The following is an 18,360-nucleotide window of genomic DNA, read 5'->3' on the forward strand; positions in this document are numbered from 1 at the left end:
GAATGAATTTGCCACCCAGGGTGGTAACTTGAGGAGGTCGAGCAGTGCCGCCTCACAGAGCACAGGGCTCTATGGGTGGTAACATTGTTGCCGCACCGCCCTTGATTGTGGCTAGCAGAGTTCACAGCCAGTATTACTGCAACATTGCCGCCCGTAGTATCCTTTTGACTCTACAGACAGGCACCCTGCCATGTGTACAGCTGCCCTGAGCGTCTTCAAGGGTACGGGCAGCCCTGCCCCTATGCGTGATGTCATGTGCAAAGGGGATGGGGCTGGCACAACGTGCTGTTAGTTAAGCACTGTTACGGTCCTGTTGCCACCCTCACCATGCTGCTAGTCTTCATTTCACTTTACATTATTCTCACTTCTCCTACCTGACATGCAGCAGTAACTAAGTTATGTAGCCCATACAGCACGAGAAGCTGCCCAACAGGAGGTCACCCAACTCCTGCTCGTCTATCCCTGTACCTGGCTGTTCTGGTAGCAAGTCCAAGCAAATTAACACAGCTCAATTTTCTCCCCGGCAAATGGATAAAACCCTGCGCCATGGGGTTTTTCAAAATCACGCCCATAGTTGAATATGCCTCTATATGTGTAGTGACTAACAAAAATATATTTGTTTTGTTTTTTAGTTGTATTTACAATGCATTCAAAGTAACATGTTATTATAAGCCATGCTTCAGATTGAATATTTTTCATTTTCATTTGAATAGTTAACTGTGGGCATAATAATTGACGTTATGCAGATTCTGTCCCAAAAATAGGTTGCACAAGGTTATAGATGCTTCTTTTGTTTTCTAGTGATATAAACACCATACATGAAGGACTTGGAGACAAGATTTCCATATTCACCCAGTTCTTTTCCACCTTTATAGCTGGCATCATTATTGGATTTGTGAATGGCTGGAAGCTGACACTGGTCATCCTGTCAGTATGTCCTCTCCTGGGTGTATCTGTAGCGATCTGGACCAAAGTAAGTTGGGTTATTTCAATATTTATTAAAGTCCCCTAAAAATTGAAACACTGTTTATAAATCCATTCTATAATCACGTTTCCACTCTTTTCCTACAACACAGACTCATACACTATTTTTATTTATTTATTTTGCAGACCCTTATTTTTCCAATATGTTTGCACTTTGAAGGGTTTGACAGGCAAGTTTAACTAGAGAAGTGCGTATTTTTTGTACTCCGTTCTTTTCACCCAATTAGCGCAAGTTCTTATTGGCTATCCAAATTACGTGAGAGTGGGATAGCCAATATTATGCTATTATTGAGATCCAAAAATAACCGCTCATCTCTAATTTTAACTGAACTGCTTGTACATGTACTTCTGCACCATTTATTAAATACACTGTTTATGTTTTGGGGTTCCTTCCTTGTTTCTTTTAGCCATTTATTTATATATTCAGATAGAACTGTTCCAAATACTTATGATAAAGTTGTGCTCTTTTAATTAGACAGTTATACCAAGAGTAACTGTATGTGCCGGAATCGGTATGTAATGCCGGCTGTCGGGATGCCTACTGTCAAAATACCGACAGCAGGCATCCTAATGGTTGGTATCCCGACAGGGGCCGGGTAGGTATACTTACCCTCCCCCTTCTCCCCCTAACCCTCCCTTCTTGTAGCCTAACCCTAACCCTCCTCACCCCGCACCCTACCTAAATCTAAGTTTCTCCCCTTCGTACCTAAACCTAACCCCCCCGCAGTGGTGCCTATACCTCCCCCCTAGGGGTGCCTAAACCTAACCTACCCCCTATATCCAAAAAGCTAATGCTAACCCCCACTAAGCTACCTAAACCTAACTCCCTTCACCAGGGACATAGAGAGCCACGCCGGGCCCCGGTAAAGAGGGGGTGTGGCCTAATTGCGGGAGGCGTGGCCACGTCCCCTTGAAAAAAAATTAAAAAAGCAAGAACATTGTTTTGCAGCGCCGTGCGCCGGGGAGGGGGCGCTGTGAGCCCCTCAGCCCGGCGCAAAGCCAGAGGGGGGCACGATCAGTGTGATCGCTCCCCCCGTCAGGCATAGGAGATTGCTGTGGCTGCTGATTAGCAGCCGCAAGTAATCTCCCACTGCAGCCCAGCACATGCTGTGTGCTGGGCAGCTGCAGAGGGAGGGAGGAGGTAAAGGGGGGACGGCACCGGACCCGGGCCCCTCTGGAAGCCCGGGCCCGGGTAAACTGTACTCGCCCCGCCCTCTCGGCGCCCCTGCCCTTCACCGGACCCACGGCTAACACTACCTTCATTCGGGCAGCCGTCCTTTTGTGTTACAGCATCGGGATTAAGACAGGCGGCATCGCAGCTGCCAGTCTCATAACTACATCCTGTTTGTGCCATATCCCAGTAACCCAAAAACAAACTAATTTTCCTACTTATATAAAGAAAAGACTGAAAATGACAGACGAAGGCTAGAAAGTAAAAAGCAGTGTTAGTAAAAAGTTTCAGGACTATATGTACAATGCAAAAAATGAAACCAGAGAAAACTTTAATATCAAAAGTGAAAATCGCTAACTGCTTGCTCAGTATGTTTAATAAAATATAAGCAAACTAATACTGCCCACAGTGGCCTAATAATTATCATAAACTATGGTAGTAGACAGGTGCTTTACCAGGCAAAGAGTTTTACAGAAAACATTTCTCGGGCAGGAGAGAGCAGCTGTTATAACTGAACAGTAAGTAAATGTCTTTCTTAAACTATTCTCTGAGTAGAAATTGTTCCTTAGTCCTGCAGGACAAACCACGCATCATGTCATTGTTTTTAATTCATAATTCCTGCTTTAATTCTGATATATTTTTTTTTTAACATGAATTTTTTGTAGCATCTTATTTTATATACTTTGAGTAACTACAACAGCCATACAGTATATCGAAAACGAGTAACTTCCATCTTTTATTAGTTTCTAGTATGTTTTACCCTTCATTCACTGGGTCACTAGTCTCTACCTATAGTGGTTATCCATGTAGGGATTTACTTCCCTTATACTCAGATCTCTATTTCTCTCACTCCCTCCTTTCCTCATTCTCGGCATAAATACCCATATTGGGAATCTCAGTCCCCGGCAGCTGACATCATTCATCGTCTCCATTCTCAACCCCGAAATGCTGCTGACATCGGGCTCTTCTGTATGCTGTCCTGGTAGGGACAATGATTGGACATCGATGGCTAACGACCACAAATGGTTAATCATTGATAGATGATGGTTCCCTGCCATCGATGGTACTGAGGGCCTGATTCAGACCCGGACGCTTAGCCGCGATCACTCCCGGCAAATTCTGCGATCGCACTGTGTGGCATAAGGATGCCCTCTATGTCTTACAGAGCGACAGCAGGTGTATAAAGACGCACACTTTCCTTTTTTAACACGTCATCTCCAGGAAGTGTGTGATTAAACGGTAACATCGAGAGCCATCGGAGCTGCACATAGTGCTTCAGGTAGCCCCTATCCCGCCGCAAGCACTGCGATCACTGCAGGCTGAAATACAACCAAGTGACATGTACAATGACGCCTCCATGCTAATGATGCACTCCCTTTAAACGCAGTTTTGTCGCTCAGACACACCAACACTCCCCCGTTCACAAGCACCTTCCCCTGTTACCACCCACAAACAGCACTGTCACTCAAGGTAGCGCTCAGACTTTGTGCTACGAGTGCACGATTCCCGATCACAGTGACTGGCTCGCACATGCGCACTGCAATACATATGCATGCGCACAGTGCGAACCATCAGCAGCTATGAGCGAATGCTTCTTAGCGTCCGGGTCTGAATCAGGTCCTTAGCTCCCAGATGTTTTTTTTTTTTACTCTACTTGGCACTGGGACTCGGGGCCTAACTCCAACCCCTGACGCTATCTGCAAAGATCCCCCTACTTTTTGGCCTGGTTAGTAATAGAGCAGGGATGACCATCAGTGGGTGAAAACATCAATGGTTCCCGTGTGGATGGTTTTATACAATCGAGGTCAAACACCAGTGGTACCATCGATGGTTAACTCACCGATGGCCATCCCTATGTCCTGGTCATAGCAGAGGAAGCTGTATGAAGTGCTCACCGGCCCCACTGCACACGACGGAGACAGAACAGTCCATCACAGTTTATTATATAGATATGCATGTGAGGAGCAATTATGAATTGTGGGCTGGGTTGGTTCTTGGATGCTTTTAAAACATAACAACACTGGTGATTATATAGTACAACCCTGTCTGTCTAGGAGCATTTTGCACATTCTCGTGACTCAATTCTAACCAAGTATTTCAATGTATAATGACAATGATAATCCATTTAAGGACTGTGGGCTGATTGTTGTACAGATAATCAAACATAATAGCTGTAACCTACTGTGGATGTGCATAGGAAACCCAATAATATCCTGAATTCAGCATGGCTATTGCACACCGATTCAGATGATTATCATGCACCTTTAGTGCATAGATGTTGGTGGCAGCATATGTTTATAATCATTAAAGGTCTGCTGGATTAACCACATGGCAGCCAGGGCAGTTGCCAGTGGCGTCACAATGGGGGTGCTGGCTGCACCAGGGTGTCACCCAGAATGCCGGTTCCTCCTCAGTGACACGAGCCGGGTGCTGCAGTGTGACATTATCCTGCAGCACTCAGCTCCTGTCACATAGGAGGAGCCGACAGTGCAGGCACAGGTTTCCAGGGGCAGCCTAGCATCTAGCTGGGCACCCCCCCCCTCCCTCCACGAAGTGATGCAATCAAGATTTTCTGAAAGGACACACCTCTTTTGTTAGGCCACGCCCAATTTGTTAGGCCACGCCCAATTTGTGGATGGGCGTGCTCTGGTGGGGGGCTTTGGAGTCCACACCAGGTGTCACCAGACACCTCTAGCTGTTGCCCAGGGTCCACCACACATAGCTATATTACCAGCATGGTTAGCTCTGTGACATATGTGAACTGAGGTTTCTGTGTGGCAAAATGTGAACTGGGGCACTACAGTGGTGCTGGGAGTATTTTCACATTATACTTTTTAATACCAACACCAGCATATGATATTGACAATTCTATTGGTAGGGGCCCCTCGAGTTCGTTGCCCTGACTCTCACAAATAGTCACCTAACCAGATGGAGGAATTGATGATTTATGTGTTTCATTTCACAGCTTCTTGCTTCCTTTACAATGGAGGAATTATCTGCTTATGCAAAAGCCGGAGCAGTGGCAGAGGAGGTCATTACAGCGATACGGACAGTCGTTGCTTTTAACGGACAGGAAAGGGCATTGACTAAGTATGCTATATTACTAATTCATTTTCTATTGTAGAATCCTCCAGTGCCTGAGTGGCTAATTATGAAATGCTCCTGTAAAGCACTACTAAACCTCACTCAGGGTCTGATTCAGCACGCCCCCTTTGGTAGGCGGGTTGGGGGGAGTGGCTGCCAAGACGGAGGCGTTCCCATGAGAATGCCTACCATTTGGGGGCGGCCCCACTGACATCAAAAGTGATGTCAGTGGGAGAGCTTTCGGCTCTGTTTGAGCCAAAAACTCCCTGGGGCTTGTGGCCACGAGACCCTACCACAAGGGTCTCGTCGCAAGCCTGATTGTCGCGATGGTCTTGACCATCGCGACCATCATCCTGGCCGCTCGCATTAGCTGTGGGTGGCAACCTACAGCAATGTGAGTGGCCAGGAGGCCGCTCCATAAAAAAATAAGACGCCCTGATTCAGAGCGAGCGCTCTGTCAGAGCATCCGGCTCTGAATCAGGGCCTCTGTTGGCAATGAATTTCCTGCATACTATTCTCAACCGTAATATTGCAGTAATGATTACAAATGTATACCGAAAAGCAAAACTCCCCAAAAATCCTCAAGATGGAGCAGGTACACTGTTAGCCAGCAGCTGTGAGGAGGGATGTCAAAACCTCCTATAGATCTCAAGAGGACCTTTATACATGTATAGGAAATGGCAAAACAAAAATAAAACCAGTGCTAATGGAAAAAGTGTATTATGTCACACATATATAAACTACTAAATGGAAATAAGACTTGTGGGCAAGGTATAAATATGATATAAACAGTTGTATTCTATTAAGAATAGTGATAATTAAAAAGCACAATCTAACACGATGAATATAACTTAGAAGATTATAGCACCATTTGTGTGTCCATTTAAATATTCAAAAGATTAGTTCACTAGTCATTAGAAACCAGCCCACTGACTCTTCTGAGTTTGGATGATTGTGACTAGTATTGCATCATATAGAGAAAGCTCCAACATGTAAATGAATGGGATATTACCAGGCTTGACAAGGGGGAGTCCCAATTAGAAAGATGATCCTTTGCACAGTTGTAGGGGTCCCCTTGAATCCTTGTGATTGAGCGTATCCGGAGTCAATAGGTGCCATATATGCAATCCTCATCGTATGCAGGAGAAAGTAAAAAACACCTACTAGTTTCTCCATGGTTCCACCCTCAGCTTCATCAGAGAATTGTGCCATTGTAAAGAGAGCACTGCTTATATTTCCTGCATCCAACATATTGTATGCATACTGATTACCAATGTATGGGAGGATTTTGTGGTGGTGTTATACAGTATGAGAGCCTTCCAATTGATATTGCTCCCAACACTTTACATCACCTCCATTTATAATGCCACCTCAGCTTGTCAGGAGGTATATTCTCTGCACAAAACCACATACAAAATGTATTAATACCATTGTATATGACTCCATTTATAACACCACTTAAGCTACAACACTACAGTATAACACTATGGGACATATTTCTTAAACCTAATTTGCGGGAAATACTCATTTTCATTTGCAAAAGCAGCTCCCATAAGTTTTTATGGCAGTTACTAAAATATGAAATGTACTAAGGGCCTGATTCAGCTTGGATCGCAGGTCTGCGTTTGCACGCAACCTGTCGATATTTGCGGTCTGCGTATGCAGTGTGTGAGCGCAGACTGGCTGCTGCGATCGGTTTTACGAACGCAGTGACTACGCATCCCCTATAACAGAGTTATTAACTTGAGATGCCGTTTGTGGGTGGTGACGGGGGGTGGTTGAGGAAACACAGGCATGCCAGTGTGTTTGAACGCCGTTACAGGGGCGTGCATAATTAAGTCCCAGCGACGGCATAAGCAGACAGAGCACTACATGGCGACAGGAAGCTTTGCAGGCTGTGCTGCATGTCAAGCTCAACCTTAACTCTGCGTATGGGTCTGATGTTACTGATGTTTTCGCTGACTTGCGGATGTTTGTAATGGGAAGTGGGCGGCATTATAAGCTGGTGGGTGTCTTGGTATAGTGCTGCGCAATCGCAATCAATTGCATAATTTCGCAATGAGCGGGTGCGTGTGATTGCACACCTGCGATCCAAGCTGAATCAGGCCCTAAGCTCCAGAAAGAGTAGCTTTACAGAGCTTGGCTATTACAGACAATGGGCTACATTACTGCAATATTTTCCAGAAGTTGATACTCGGCTAATGTCTGCGTGCACATGTCCACATGTGCAGTACCACGGCCGGGTCCAAACGAGAAAGTAAAGTGATTGCATAAGTGATCACTTTACTTCTGGCTGATCACAGACACAGGAGGAGATGTACTGATCCTTGGAGAGTGATAAAGTGGAGAGAGATAAAGTACCAGTCACTCAGCTCCTATCGATTACTTTACAGGCTGTGTTTAAAAAATGTCAGTTAGGAGCTGATTGGTTGGTACTTTATCTCTCGCCTCTTTATCACTCTTCAAGGCTTAGTACATCTGCCCCACAGGCTCTTATCAGAGCCTCTGTCCTGGCGGGGTGTGGTGAGTATGAAACCAAGTGTATCAATAGGCGTCGTCCATCCACAGAGATGCGTACAACTTTGCATAACAGTCTATGCACGCGTTTCGTTCCACGCATGAACAATTACAGTCAACTCGCGTTCATCTATGTATCAGCCCCAATTCAGTGTATTGTATGATTTGGAGCACCATTTCTAACATTTACTGATTTTTCTTTAAAATGTAACTCGTCTGAGTTGCACTTTTTCACTTCTTAATCTTTGTGTTTTTTTGGAACATTCTACATTGCTGTATATTTGTTTCCCTGCCAGGTATAGTGCCAATTTGCGAGATGCAAAACAAGTGGGTATAAAAAAGTCTGTAGCAACGAACGTGTCTATGGGGCTTACCCAGTTCCTCATCTTTGGAGCGTACGCCTTGGCTTTCTGGTATGGAACAAAACTAACTGTGGATGAGAAGGAAACATACACCATTGGGAAAGTTCTGATTGTAAGTTAAACCTTTTATTTAATTTTAAACAATTAGGAATCAGACTTAAACATTATCATTTTTGCTATTATTGATCATTCCAGACATTTAATTTTCATGTGCAATTACAATGTAGTGGTGAGAAGTTCTATAAAGTATTTAATTTAACAGTTATTTACAAAGCAAAATAACAAACGTCAAAAATGTGTCCAACTAAGTGGAAACATTAATAACACAATGCAGCGCTGGTTACACTGAATAGTAATCTACTTAATAGTAGATATACATGAGAATTAAAGCATAAATATAAAAAAACATGCATTTATACATATATGTCTAAAATCAATTAAATAAGCTCTATTGCTAGTATGTAATCCACATCATATGTTATAATGGTGAATGATCCCGTGAATCTATATAGATATCGAGCTATAGATGTTCTGTGTCCTAGATCTGTTATTAGTTGCAACACTGATAAAAGTCCCAGAAATTAGTTATCACAGTACTTATAATGTCTATTGTACAGCGATAAACGGTCTCAATAGCAGTATCTCTGTTTAATGTGTAATATTTATTTATCTGTTTTACACAGTCTTCCGTACTTAGGCCCTGATTCAGAGCCGGACGCTCTGACAGAGCGCTCGCTCTGAATCAGGGTCGGGCTATTTTTTTTTTTTTGAACGGCCTCCTGTGGCCACCCACAGCTATAGCGAGCAGGTAGGAAGATGGTCGCGATGGTCAAGACCATCGCGACCATCGGGCTTGCGGCGAGACCCTTGTGGTAGGGTCTCATTGCCGCAAACCCTGGAGTGCTTTCGGCTCAAACAGAGCCGAAAGCACTCCCACTGACATCACTTGTGATGTCAGTGGGGCCGGCCCCAGACGGTAGGCATTCCCATGGGAACGCCTCCGTCTGGGCAGCCATGCCCCCGGCACGCTCACCAAAGGGGGCGTACTGTCACTCACCATCGACGGGTCTGAATCAGGCCCTTAGCCGTGAGCCTTTACTGAAATCAGGCCCTCTGTGATAGCACTAGTCCAGACTGTGTTAAGTAGTGAAGTCCGGGGCGTCCCCCAGCGGCTTCACAGATTTTACTCAGGTTACTCCAGCCGGCTGTGTTCCATGTCCAGGGGATAGGTCCGGGGGAGTGGTGTTCTGGAATTGCATGCTGCAGATGCACTTAATTATTGATAAAGTTTGGTTGTCCAGCTCAGACCTTTTTCTTTTCTTTTCTTGTTGATATCTCTTTGCTGGTTTGCTGCAGGACACATTTAGTCAAAAAGGTGAACTGTTGAATCCATTGTTGTTCTAAATGGCGGCGTTCACTTGGTTTTATGACAGTAAGTCTAAAAGAGATGTATATTTGTTGAAATTTGATATTAATGAAGGTGTAACAAGTAATGAACCTAATTTAAATAGAGGATTCCTGGATTTGGAAACTCTGGACTTGATTCAGACATGCTCGCTAGATGCGTTCACAAGCAGCCAAATAATGCAAATCCCGCAATCGCACGGCAAGGCATTAGTACGCCCACTATGTTTTGGCGTGTGATCGCGGTGTGCATGTAGACACCCACCAGCCTGTCTAAAGACTCCCACTTCCCCACGTCATCTCCAGGAAGTGTATGCAACAATCTGTAACATCGAGTACCATCGGAAGCGAACGGAGCACTTGTGGTTAACCATACCCTACCGCAAGCACTGCGAGTGCTTCTGTGTGTAATTCAACCATGTGACGTGTACTATGGCACTGCGTTTTAATTATGCACGCTTCTGAAATGGCGTTAAAACGCTCAGACACGCCTGCGTTCGCATCACCACACCTCCGTTTTCATAGACCATCCCCTGTCAACTCCCATAAACGGCTTGTCCTGTCACTCATTCTAGCGAGCTGGCTATGCGCAGCAAGCAAACGCTTCCTGATCGCATGGACTAGTTTGCGTACGCGCACTGCGAAGCATGCGCACATTGTGAAACTTCGGCAGCTACGTGCAAACGCAGCCTAGCGAGCGGGTCTGAATCGGGCCCTCTGCTCCTAAATGAAAGCCGCAATTGATGGGATGCAGTTTTTCTACAAAAATATATTGATTCAGGTAAAATTCCTAAAGGACTGCTGATTATTAAACATCTATCAATTAAAGATGACCCTGAATTAGCTCAAGAGTGGAACTCTATATTAAAGCATAGCTCTATTCAATTAATGAAATCATTAATTAAATATAGAGAAAGGAAGGTAAATAAAATCATTGTAGAGATTGAGGAGGTGAAGAAAGAACTATTAACCTTAAAAGAATCCCCTGAATTTATTTAAAGGAAATCTGAACTAGGTAATAAAGTGGAGTCCTTAGAAAGAAATCTATTAGAAAATAAGAAAACTTAAAAGTAATTTTTAAGGGACTGGAATGAGGAAAAGTCCCTAAGAGGGCGGTATAGTAGACCCAAATCTCAGCTTAGGAGGAATAGAAGGACAAACTATTATAGGGATCAATCTAGAGACCTATCCCATCCTCGAGAGACACGGTATCAGGCATTGGACAAAGGACACAATAGAGTGCTGTCCCTGTCTATGATCACCATGGAGCTAGTTGATTTGCCCGGCAATATTTCTAACTGTGTACCTGGACGTGGAATACCTTATTTTCACCGATATCCCAGCCGCTGATACCGTAATTGAGTTCAACTGAACAAGAGATACAAGTGCTGCTGGTGTCCTACATGAGTAAAATCTGTGAAGCTGCTAGGAGACGCCCCGGACTTCACGGCTTAACACAGTCTGGTCTAGTGCAATCACAGACGGCCTGATTTCAGTAATGGCTCACAGCTAAGTACGGAAGACTGTGTAAAACAGATAAAGAAATATTACACATTAAGCAGAGATACTGCTACTGAGACCGTTTATCTCTGCATGATAGACATTTATTATAAGTACTGTAATAACTAATTTCTGGGACTTTTATCAGTGTTGCAACTAACAGATCTAAGGACACAGAATACCTATATCTCAATATCTATATAGATTTATGGTATCATTCATCATAAAAAAAGCATATGATGTGGTTTACATACTAGCAGGGCTGGCTCCAGGGGTAGCTGTGCCCCTGTGCCGCCCGGGGTGATGGTAGCCCCTCTAGCGCGCGATGAAAATGGGGGTGTGGCCTAATTACCATAGGCCATGCCCCCTCAATGATGTTAGTTGGGTGCGTGCCCGCATGGCACGCCTCCCTTGTAACGTCAGGCTGGGGGGAGCCCAGCACTTCGTCACTAGCTGGGCTTACCCCAGTCCTCTCCTGGCACTGAATGGATGCCGCACGCACATGCGCGTGGCATCCATTCAGACTCCAGGGTCCGGTACAGCCGCACAACTGCAGCAGTGGGGGTACCCAACCTCCCGACCAGACCCTGTTTGACCGCACTGGTCGAACACCCCAAGAGCCGGCCCTGCATACTAGCAATAGAGCTTATTTAATTGATTTTAGACATACTGTATATGTATAAATGCATGTTTTATTATTTTATATTTATGATTTCATTTTCATGTATATCTACTATTAAATAGCTTACTATTCAGTGTAACCAGCGCAGCATTGTGTTATTAATGTTTCCACTTAGTTGGACACATTTTTGACGTTTTGTTATTTTGTGATTTTTTATGGGGCAGCAAATTCCCTGGTGCACTTAATTATTGATTAAGTTTGGTTACCCAGCACAGATCTTTTTCTTTTCTTTTCCAGTTATTTATATAGCATCTGCATATTATTTATCATATACATTAGTGCTTGCTTATAATAATTATTTGTGTAATATAAATGTTCTATATACTTTTTTTATTACTCAAATAACCAGAACATTTTTAAGTTAAAAAAAACCCCAAAAAAACAAATGCACTATTCACATCTGTGTAGACCCTAAATTTAATGATTAAGCCAAGAAGCATAATGTGGAGCCAGATATTATTCTATAGCTGTAAGAGTTATGTTTTAGTAGTAAATTCATATGGGTCACAGCACAGTTGCATATTTTAAGTAGTCCTGAGAATATCCTCCTTGTGGCAGATCATCTTCCCCAAACGTCTTTAAATGGATATTCACATAAAATATTTTAAAGCAAAATCCATATACCTCACCCTGACCTTGAGGGATAGATGGAAAGGGAACTGCTTAGTTGTATCACACCAAATCACGTGGGATGGCTATTGTCCTTGACAAACACCTGTACTACACCATCCTGGACACCATTGTTGATCCTCAGGGTTGATATATATTACTAGACATCCAAATTTCTGACCCTAGATACACTTTGCTTAAAATCTACACCCCCCCAAAACTGCCCAGGCTGTTTTTTTTATCCATGTCACGCAAATGCTCCTCAGCGGTGAGAACTCTAATTTGGTGATAGGTGGTGACTTTGTGTGGCTGATCTGGAATTAGATATAACTTTATCTCTCATGCTCCCTAGGTTGTCTTCTCGGGGACCCATTTTAATACTAAAGATGGAACTTTGTGTGGCCGACTTTTGCGGCTTTTCCATTAGTCGGACAGGACCTATACATTTCATTTGGGGTACACCATTCTCTCTCACGTATCAAATATATTTTACTTACAGACCATTTAGTTCCTAATGTCTTTTCTAGTACTACTTCTTATATTTTGATATCCAACCATGACATGGCCTCTGATAATTTCTAGCAATTTCTTAAAACTAAGTGGATGGAGTACGCATGTTGACAATAATGTTGACTACTAGGACAATCTAATTTTATTCTGGGAAACATTCAAGGCAGTCATGCAAGATTGCTTATACTGCCCGCCTGCATAAATCTCATCATAGAAAATATAAATCCCTTTCTCAGACTGTGCCTGCCTGTGGGGATAAAGGTGGGGGAACCGAGTGTGCGCACTCTTAGCAAATATGTCCAAAACTGTTAAATATAAAAACCATATTCTTGCCCTGCATTGTGTCAGCCCTGACTCCCTCTTCACTACTTCGACTGATATATTGGTGAAATTTTAATCTTACTTCATGGCTGTATAATGAGGCGCAGCCTTATGTCCCTACTCTTCTCCGCTCTTTGCTAGACGAGGCTGGACTTCTGAGACTCTCCCTTGCACAGTGTGATTCATTGGAGGCCGCAATTGCCACTGAGGACATATTTCAGCCCATTTCTACTATGCCCTTACATAAGTCTCCTGGCCTGGATGACCTCGCAAAAGAATATTACTAGATCTTCCAGGATGAGGTGGTCCCTACCCTCCTAGAGATTTATCGTGCGATCCACAGACTGTGCCCTGTGTACCCTTCCTGTAACAAGGCCTATGCTACCCTGATTCCAAAACCTGGGAAGAATCCTCGCATGCCATCTTCTTATCGCCCCCATCAGACTCCTTATGTAGACTTTAATGTATTGGTTAGAATCATTGCGACCCGTCTTCAAGGTATGTTTTCATCTTAACTTACAGAACACTAGATAGGCATTGTGGCAGGTCACCATTCCATGAAGGCATATGGTCGGCTATAGCAGCAGTGATGGCATTTTCCTTGGATTACCCCTCTTTTCGCTCTCATATGATCCTCAGTCTGGACTCTCAAGGCCTTCGACACAGTCTCCTAGCCGTATCTCCATCATCGGGGGTTTTGTGTGGATTTTAGGGTCTTGATTAATTATTTCTATAACTCATCTACCTCATTGTTTGTTAATGGTTTGCGAGGTGAGAGTCAAGATGACTCATGGGACAAGAGAGGACTGCCCCTTCTTCCCGCTTCTCTTCAATTTAGTTCTGGATACCATGTTGAAAGTCCCTTGGTCAAAGGGATTCAGATTGGAGACAGGTTAAAATTTTGACTTTTGCAGATGATTTCTTGTTGGGCTTTTTAGTCGAATCCCATCTTTTAGTGTTCTTACACGTGCACAACGTAGAACTTCCTCCTTATGTTCTTCAGATCCCCCTTCTTATGTTTACCAGGAGGATTTGTTTTTAATTACATAAACAGTTTCGCCCTAACCCTCATGTTTCACAATTTCTTCCCCCACTAGGGAGTTAGGACTTTAGGAATAGTTTGGCAGCTGACCCATTTACTCGTTATTATGCACGGGGCATGCATTTTGTTGGACTCCTCCTGGGCAGATCCAAGGGCAGACCACTTTATTTTTCGTAGGCTAGATCTTTATATACAGTTATCCAGGCGCGCGATCTGTTTTTTTTTTATGTTCAACACTACAGTACATTCGCTCAATTGAGGCTCAGTTGATGCCTGTGAATTTGTCACTTCTCCTTGCATAAAGCTATCTTTACGCAATATGCCTTGCTCCATTTTTCGTTGGATTACTTTAGTACCTCTAAGGGGATCATGATTTGGAAAGACCATTTTTCTACTCTGACCATAGCTATACTCTTGTGCTCTCTAGCCGAGTCCTCTCATATTATGCCCGTAATAACATACACAGAAATGTTTTCTATATGATTTCACAAGACTTATTTATCTCCATTTTGGTCTCACCGATGGTCATAGATGCTCTAAGTGTGCATCCCCTATGCCTGATTTATTTCACTGCCTTTGGCACTGCCCTTTTACGAAGAAATCCTGGATGTGTCTGGAAATTTAGAATAGATCATTTAGTCAGTACTTTCCCCTGATATTTGGAATCTTACCAGAGGACTGATGAGTTAATTAGGGTCCTAAGAAGTTACTGCAGTTCCTCCACAGCGGCACGCAAACGTGTGTTACGTATGTGGATTCATGTTTCCTCTCCTACGATGCCTTTATTTAGAACAAAACGGTTTTACATTTTTCATATGGAATGGGTGGAAGCCTCTCTTCAAAAAGAAAACTGTATGCAACAATTGATTGAAACAGTTTTAGTTACATCTTGTCTCCACCCATCACGGCCCAGATTCACAAATATTTTAATCCCACACAGTGGTTTCACACTCGACTACTTCTCCAAGACGACCCGATATCGTTCTGATGTTGCTGATTTCTATCCTTTTTTTTTTTTTTACCTCTCAGCATTTCCCGCACATGCCTGCCTGTCTTTTCCTCTGTACTTGGGCCAGATTGTATCCTGCTTACTGTACAGTATATCTTGCTCCAATGTCCATCGCATATCTCTTTTGTTGTGATTGCTGTTTTGATTGATCATGCTCATTGCCACAGTGATGGATTTTTTTTCTGATGCTGTTCCCCAAACCCCACGCCTTGTATGACAATACTGTTTGTAACATCCTCTTCTCTTTTTTTTTTGCACATTGTCTGTGAATTGTTGAACCAATGCTTCAAATAAAGGTTTGAAAAATAGCATAATGCTATGTGGCGCTCAAAATACTAGAAGTACATGGTTCCAAATGATGTAAAAATAGGAATTTATCAATGGTAGGAAATAATTCACAATATATAAACAACTCCCGGCAGTTTAAAAAATAAGTAAAGACACTAATGCACATATCAATAAGAATGAGCAATATAATAAGCAGACAGATCTTTCACATATGAAAAATTAAACTGTTGAAAAATTAATAGTGATATTTTGTAAAGAATCACAAAAATAAACAAAGTATCAGACTAGAGAATATCAGTCCAGAGTCACAGAAATGGAAATAGTTCTCAATCAGTGATCCTGGGCTCCGTAATAAGTACTGATATGATGATAACACATCTGTGTAAGGTAAAATTATACAGATGTATATAGATAAACGGGTATCCAAATTCCTCTTATATACTCACTATCCTCGACTCCGAGTGGGGAGCGTGAGGCTGGCGGCAGGGATATGTCCAGAGACCCATACTGAGCGTGTAACTTGAAAAGCAATCTGGCATCCAGTATTGTGTCAATGGATCATGCCTCTATAATAACAAGCTGTGTCCCCGGGTAGCACACCCGCAATGTGGGGACCGATGGCACCCCAACCAGTGCCTCTGAGATGATAACCGTGTCCTCAGGCAACAACCCGCGATTGTGGGACCAACAGCTACCCCGACCAGTGACCTCACTGTAGTAAGATCCGGCGTCCAGACTGATCAGCCGTAAGTGAGCCTAGCACCCGGCAGTGGTGCTCCAGCCGGTGTCTAGCTCCAGAAGGAAATAAGCAAGTCGGCAGTTCACCGGTCCAAGCCGTCTCAGTCCTGGGGAGTGAGAGTGAATGTCCACAGTGCAACAAAGCAGCACCTGTACCTTCAATGCGTTTCTCCGTATTACCACGGCTTTTTAAAGAAGCAGATGCATCCAGATGGAGGGCTGATGATCACTATTTATTCTTTCCTCCTTAATGGGAACAGGTGTTAATGATTTAAATAATTCCTATTCCATACTCAGACAGTTCTTTTGTGTTTCTCATACAATAAGGAGATTCAAATGATGACAGCCTTACCTTCTTTTTTTTGCACATTGTCTGTGAATTGTTGAACCAATGCTTCAAATAAAGGTGTATATACTGTATGTGTGTGTGTGTGTGTGTGTGTATATATATATTTATATATATATACATACACACACACACATTATAAAGTCTGCATGCCGTAATTATGAAAAATATTTGTTTAATGCTGCCTTGAGGTGGGAAAATTAGCAGACATTTAACCTATGCTGTACTTGGAGATTTCAGGTGAGCTGTGTAAAGTTAAAGAGATACGATAGCATTCTGGGACATCACACACACACTTCCCTTTTCTGTACAATAGGCCTTGGCAAACAGCCACCTACAGTAGGGCATAATGTAATAGCCGGTAATTTGCATGAGCCGGCACGATTCAGTCGAGATAAGCTGGGTACACACCTAAAGATATATCTGCAGATGATAGTTGTTATACACACTTAACAACTATCATCTGTCGCTCCCTCCTCCCTGTGGCCTCTGCAGCCAGTGTACATACACACAGCATGATGAGCAGATATATCTGTCGTCGGCTGTGCAGCACAGCTGATGCAATATGTCTGTGAACGACGTCGTTCACAGACGGAATCGTTATGTTTGACCGCCAGACCTAAGTCCGGCAGTTCAAATCCTGACGCCGGAAGACCCACATGAAAAGAACCCGACAGATAAGTGTTTTCTACAATACCTAACCCTCTCCCCCCCCCCCAACCCTAACCATCCTTTAGGGGTGCCTAACCCTGACCTCCCCCCTAGTGCTTAACCCAAACCTCCCCCCGTAAGTGCCTAAACCTACCCCCCCTCCCCGCACCCTAAACCTAACCCTCCCGGGGGGGATGCCTAACCCTAACCTCCCCCCAGGGGTGCCTAACCCTAACCCCCCTTCCCCTAGTCTGACCCTAACCCTCCCGGGGGGTGTCTAACCCTAATTCCCACCCGGGAGCCCCTAACCTAACCCACTTCCCCCCGCGGCTGTCCGCTCCCGCCACCCGGCTTACCTTCGTTCAGTATGCCAGGCGTCGGGATCCCGTCGTAGGGATAATGATAGGCGTTGGGATTTTGATGCCTATCATTAGTCCCCTGCTGAGATTTGACAGTCGGGAAGCCGGCGGTCGGCATTTTGACCATCGGCTTCCTGACTACATCCCTTCGCAGACATATCGCTTGTAAACACTGGCTGATGCACACATGATATATTGGCCAATCACTTGATCAGCCAATATATCTGCCAGTGTGTACCCAGCAATAGTCACTAGATTTAAAGCTCTAATTCATTTGACGGCAAAACCAAATTTGTTTTAAACTAATTGCCTCTTTAAATCTAGTTACTATCTCGACTAAATAGTGCCGGTTCCTGCAAATCACGGCCTATTACATTTGGCCCCTACTATTCATTTTATTTTTTTCTGTCATAATTATGATCATGTTTTTTTCCCCTCAACAGGTATTTTTTTCAGTGCTCATCGGGACTTTTTCCCTTGGTCAAGCAGCTCCTAATGTAGAGAGTATCGCCAATGCACGTGGAGCTGCCTATGAAGTGTACAAAATAATCAATAAGGTAAAGTGATTTACACACTTTTTAATTTAAAAAGACTGTATTAGCTGGTTTTCACATAAAAGTCCCAGACATATCTTCGGTATGCAGTCAGGAAGCCGGTGGTCGAAATGCCGATCGCCGGCTTCCCGACTGTCAAATCCCGGCTAGGGACTAATGATAGGTGTTGAAATCCCGACGCCTATCATCACGACACCCGGCATACCGAACGAGGGTAAACCGGGCGTCC

The 18,360-nt window shown here is 43.8% G+C and overlaps 1 protein-coding gene and 1 long non-coding RNA gene across 5 annotated transcripts in view; one reads left to right on the forward strand and one right to left on the reverse strand.

Moving 5' to 3' along the window:
* LOC148542032 (ATP-dependent translocase ABCB1-like) overlaps window positions 1-18,360 on the forward strand; it is a 180,542-nt gene that overhangs the window by 118,688 nt on the left and 43,494 nt on the right. For all 4 annotated transcript variants that reach the window (XM_088476374.1, XM_088476384.1, XM_088476365.1 and 1 more), the window contains exons 8-11: window positions 802-973; window positions 5,121-5,245; window positions 8,053-8,230; window positions 18,021-18,134. In XM_088476374.1, coding sequence (XP_088332500.1) covers window positions 802-973; window positions 5,121-5,245; window positions 8,053-8,230; window positions 18,021-18,134 — 589 coding nt within the window. The remainder of the gene's footprint in view (window positions 1-801; window positions 974-5,120; window positions 5,246-8,052; window positions 8,231-18,020; window positions 18,135-18,360) is intronic.
* LOC148542033 (uncharacterized) lies at window positions 728-16,413 on the reverse strand. The gene is made up of 3 exons (XR_015878919.1): window positions 15,930-16,413; window positions 8,131-8,186; window positions 728-963 (listed from the first exon to the last, which is right to left on the reverse strand). It is a non-coding gene; the product is annotated as an uncharacterized LOC148542033 (long non-coding RNA).

This window comes from Taudactylus pleione, unplaced genomic scaffold, assembly GCF_031769625.1.
Source record: "Taudactylus pleione unplaced genomic scaffold, aTauple2 ptg000016l, whole genome shotgun sequence".
NCBI lineage: Eukaryota > Metazoa > Chordata > Amphibia > Anura > Myobatrachidae > Taudactylus > Taudactylus pleione.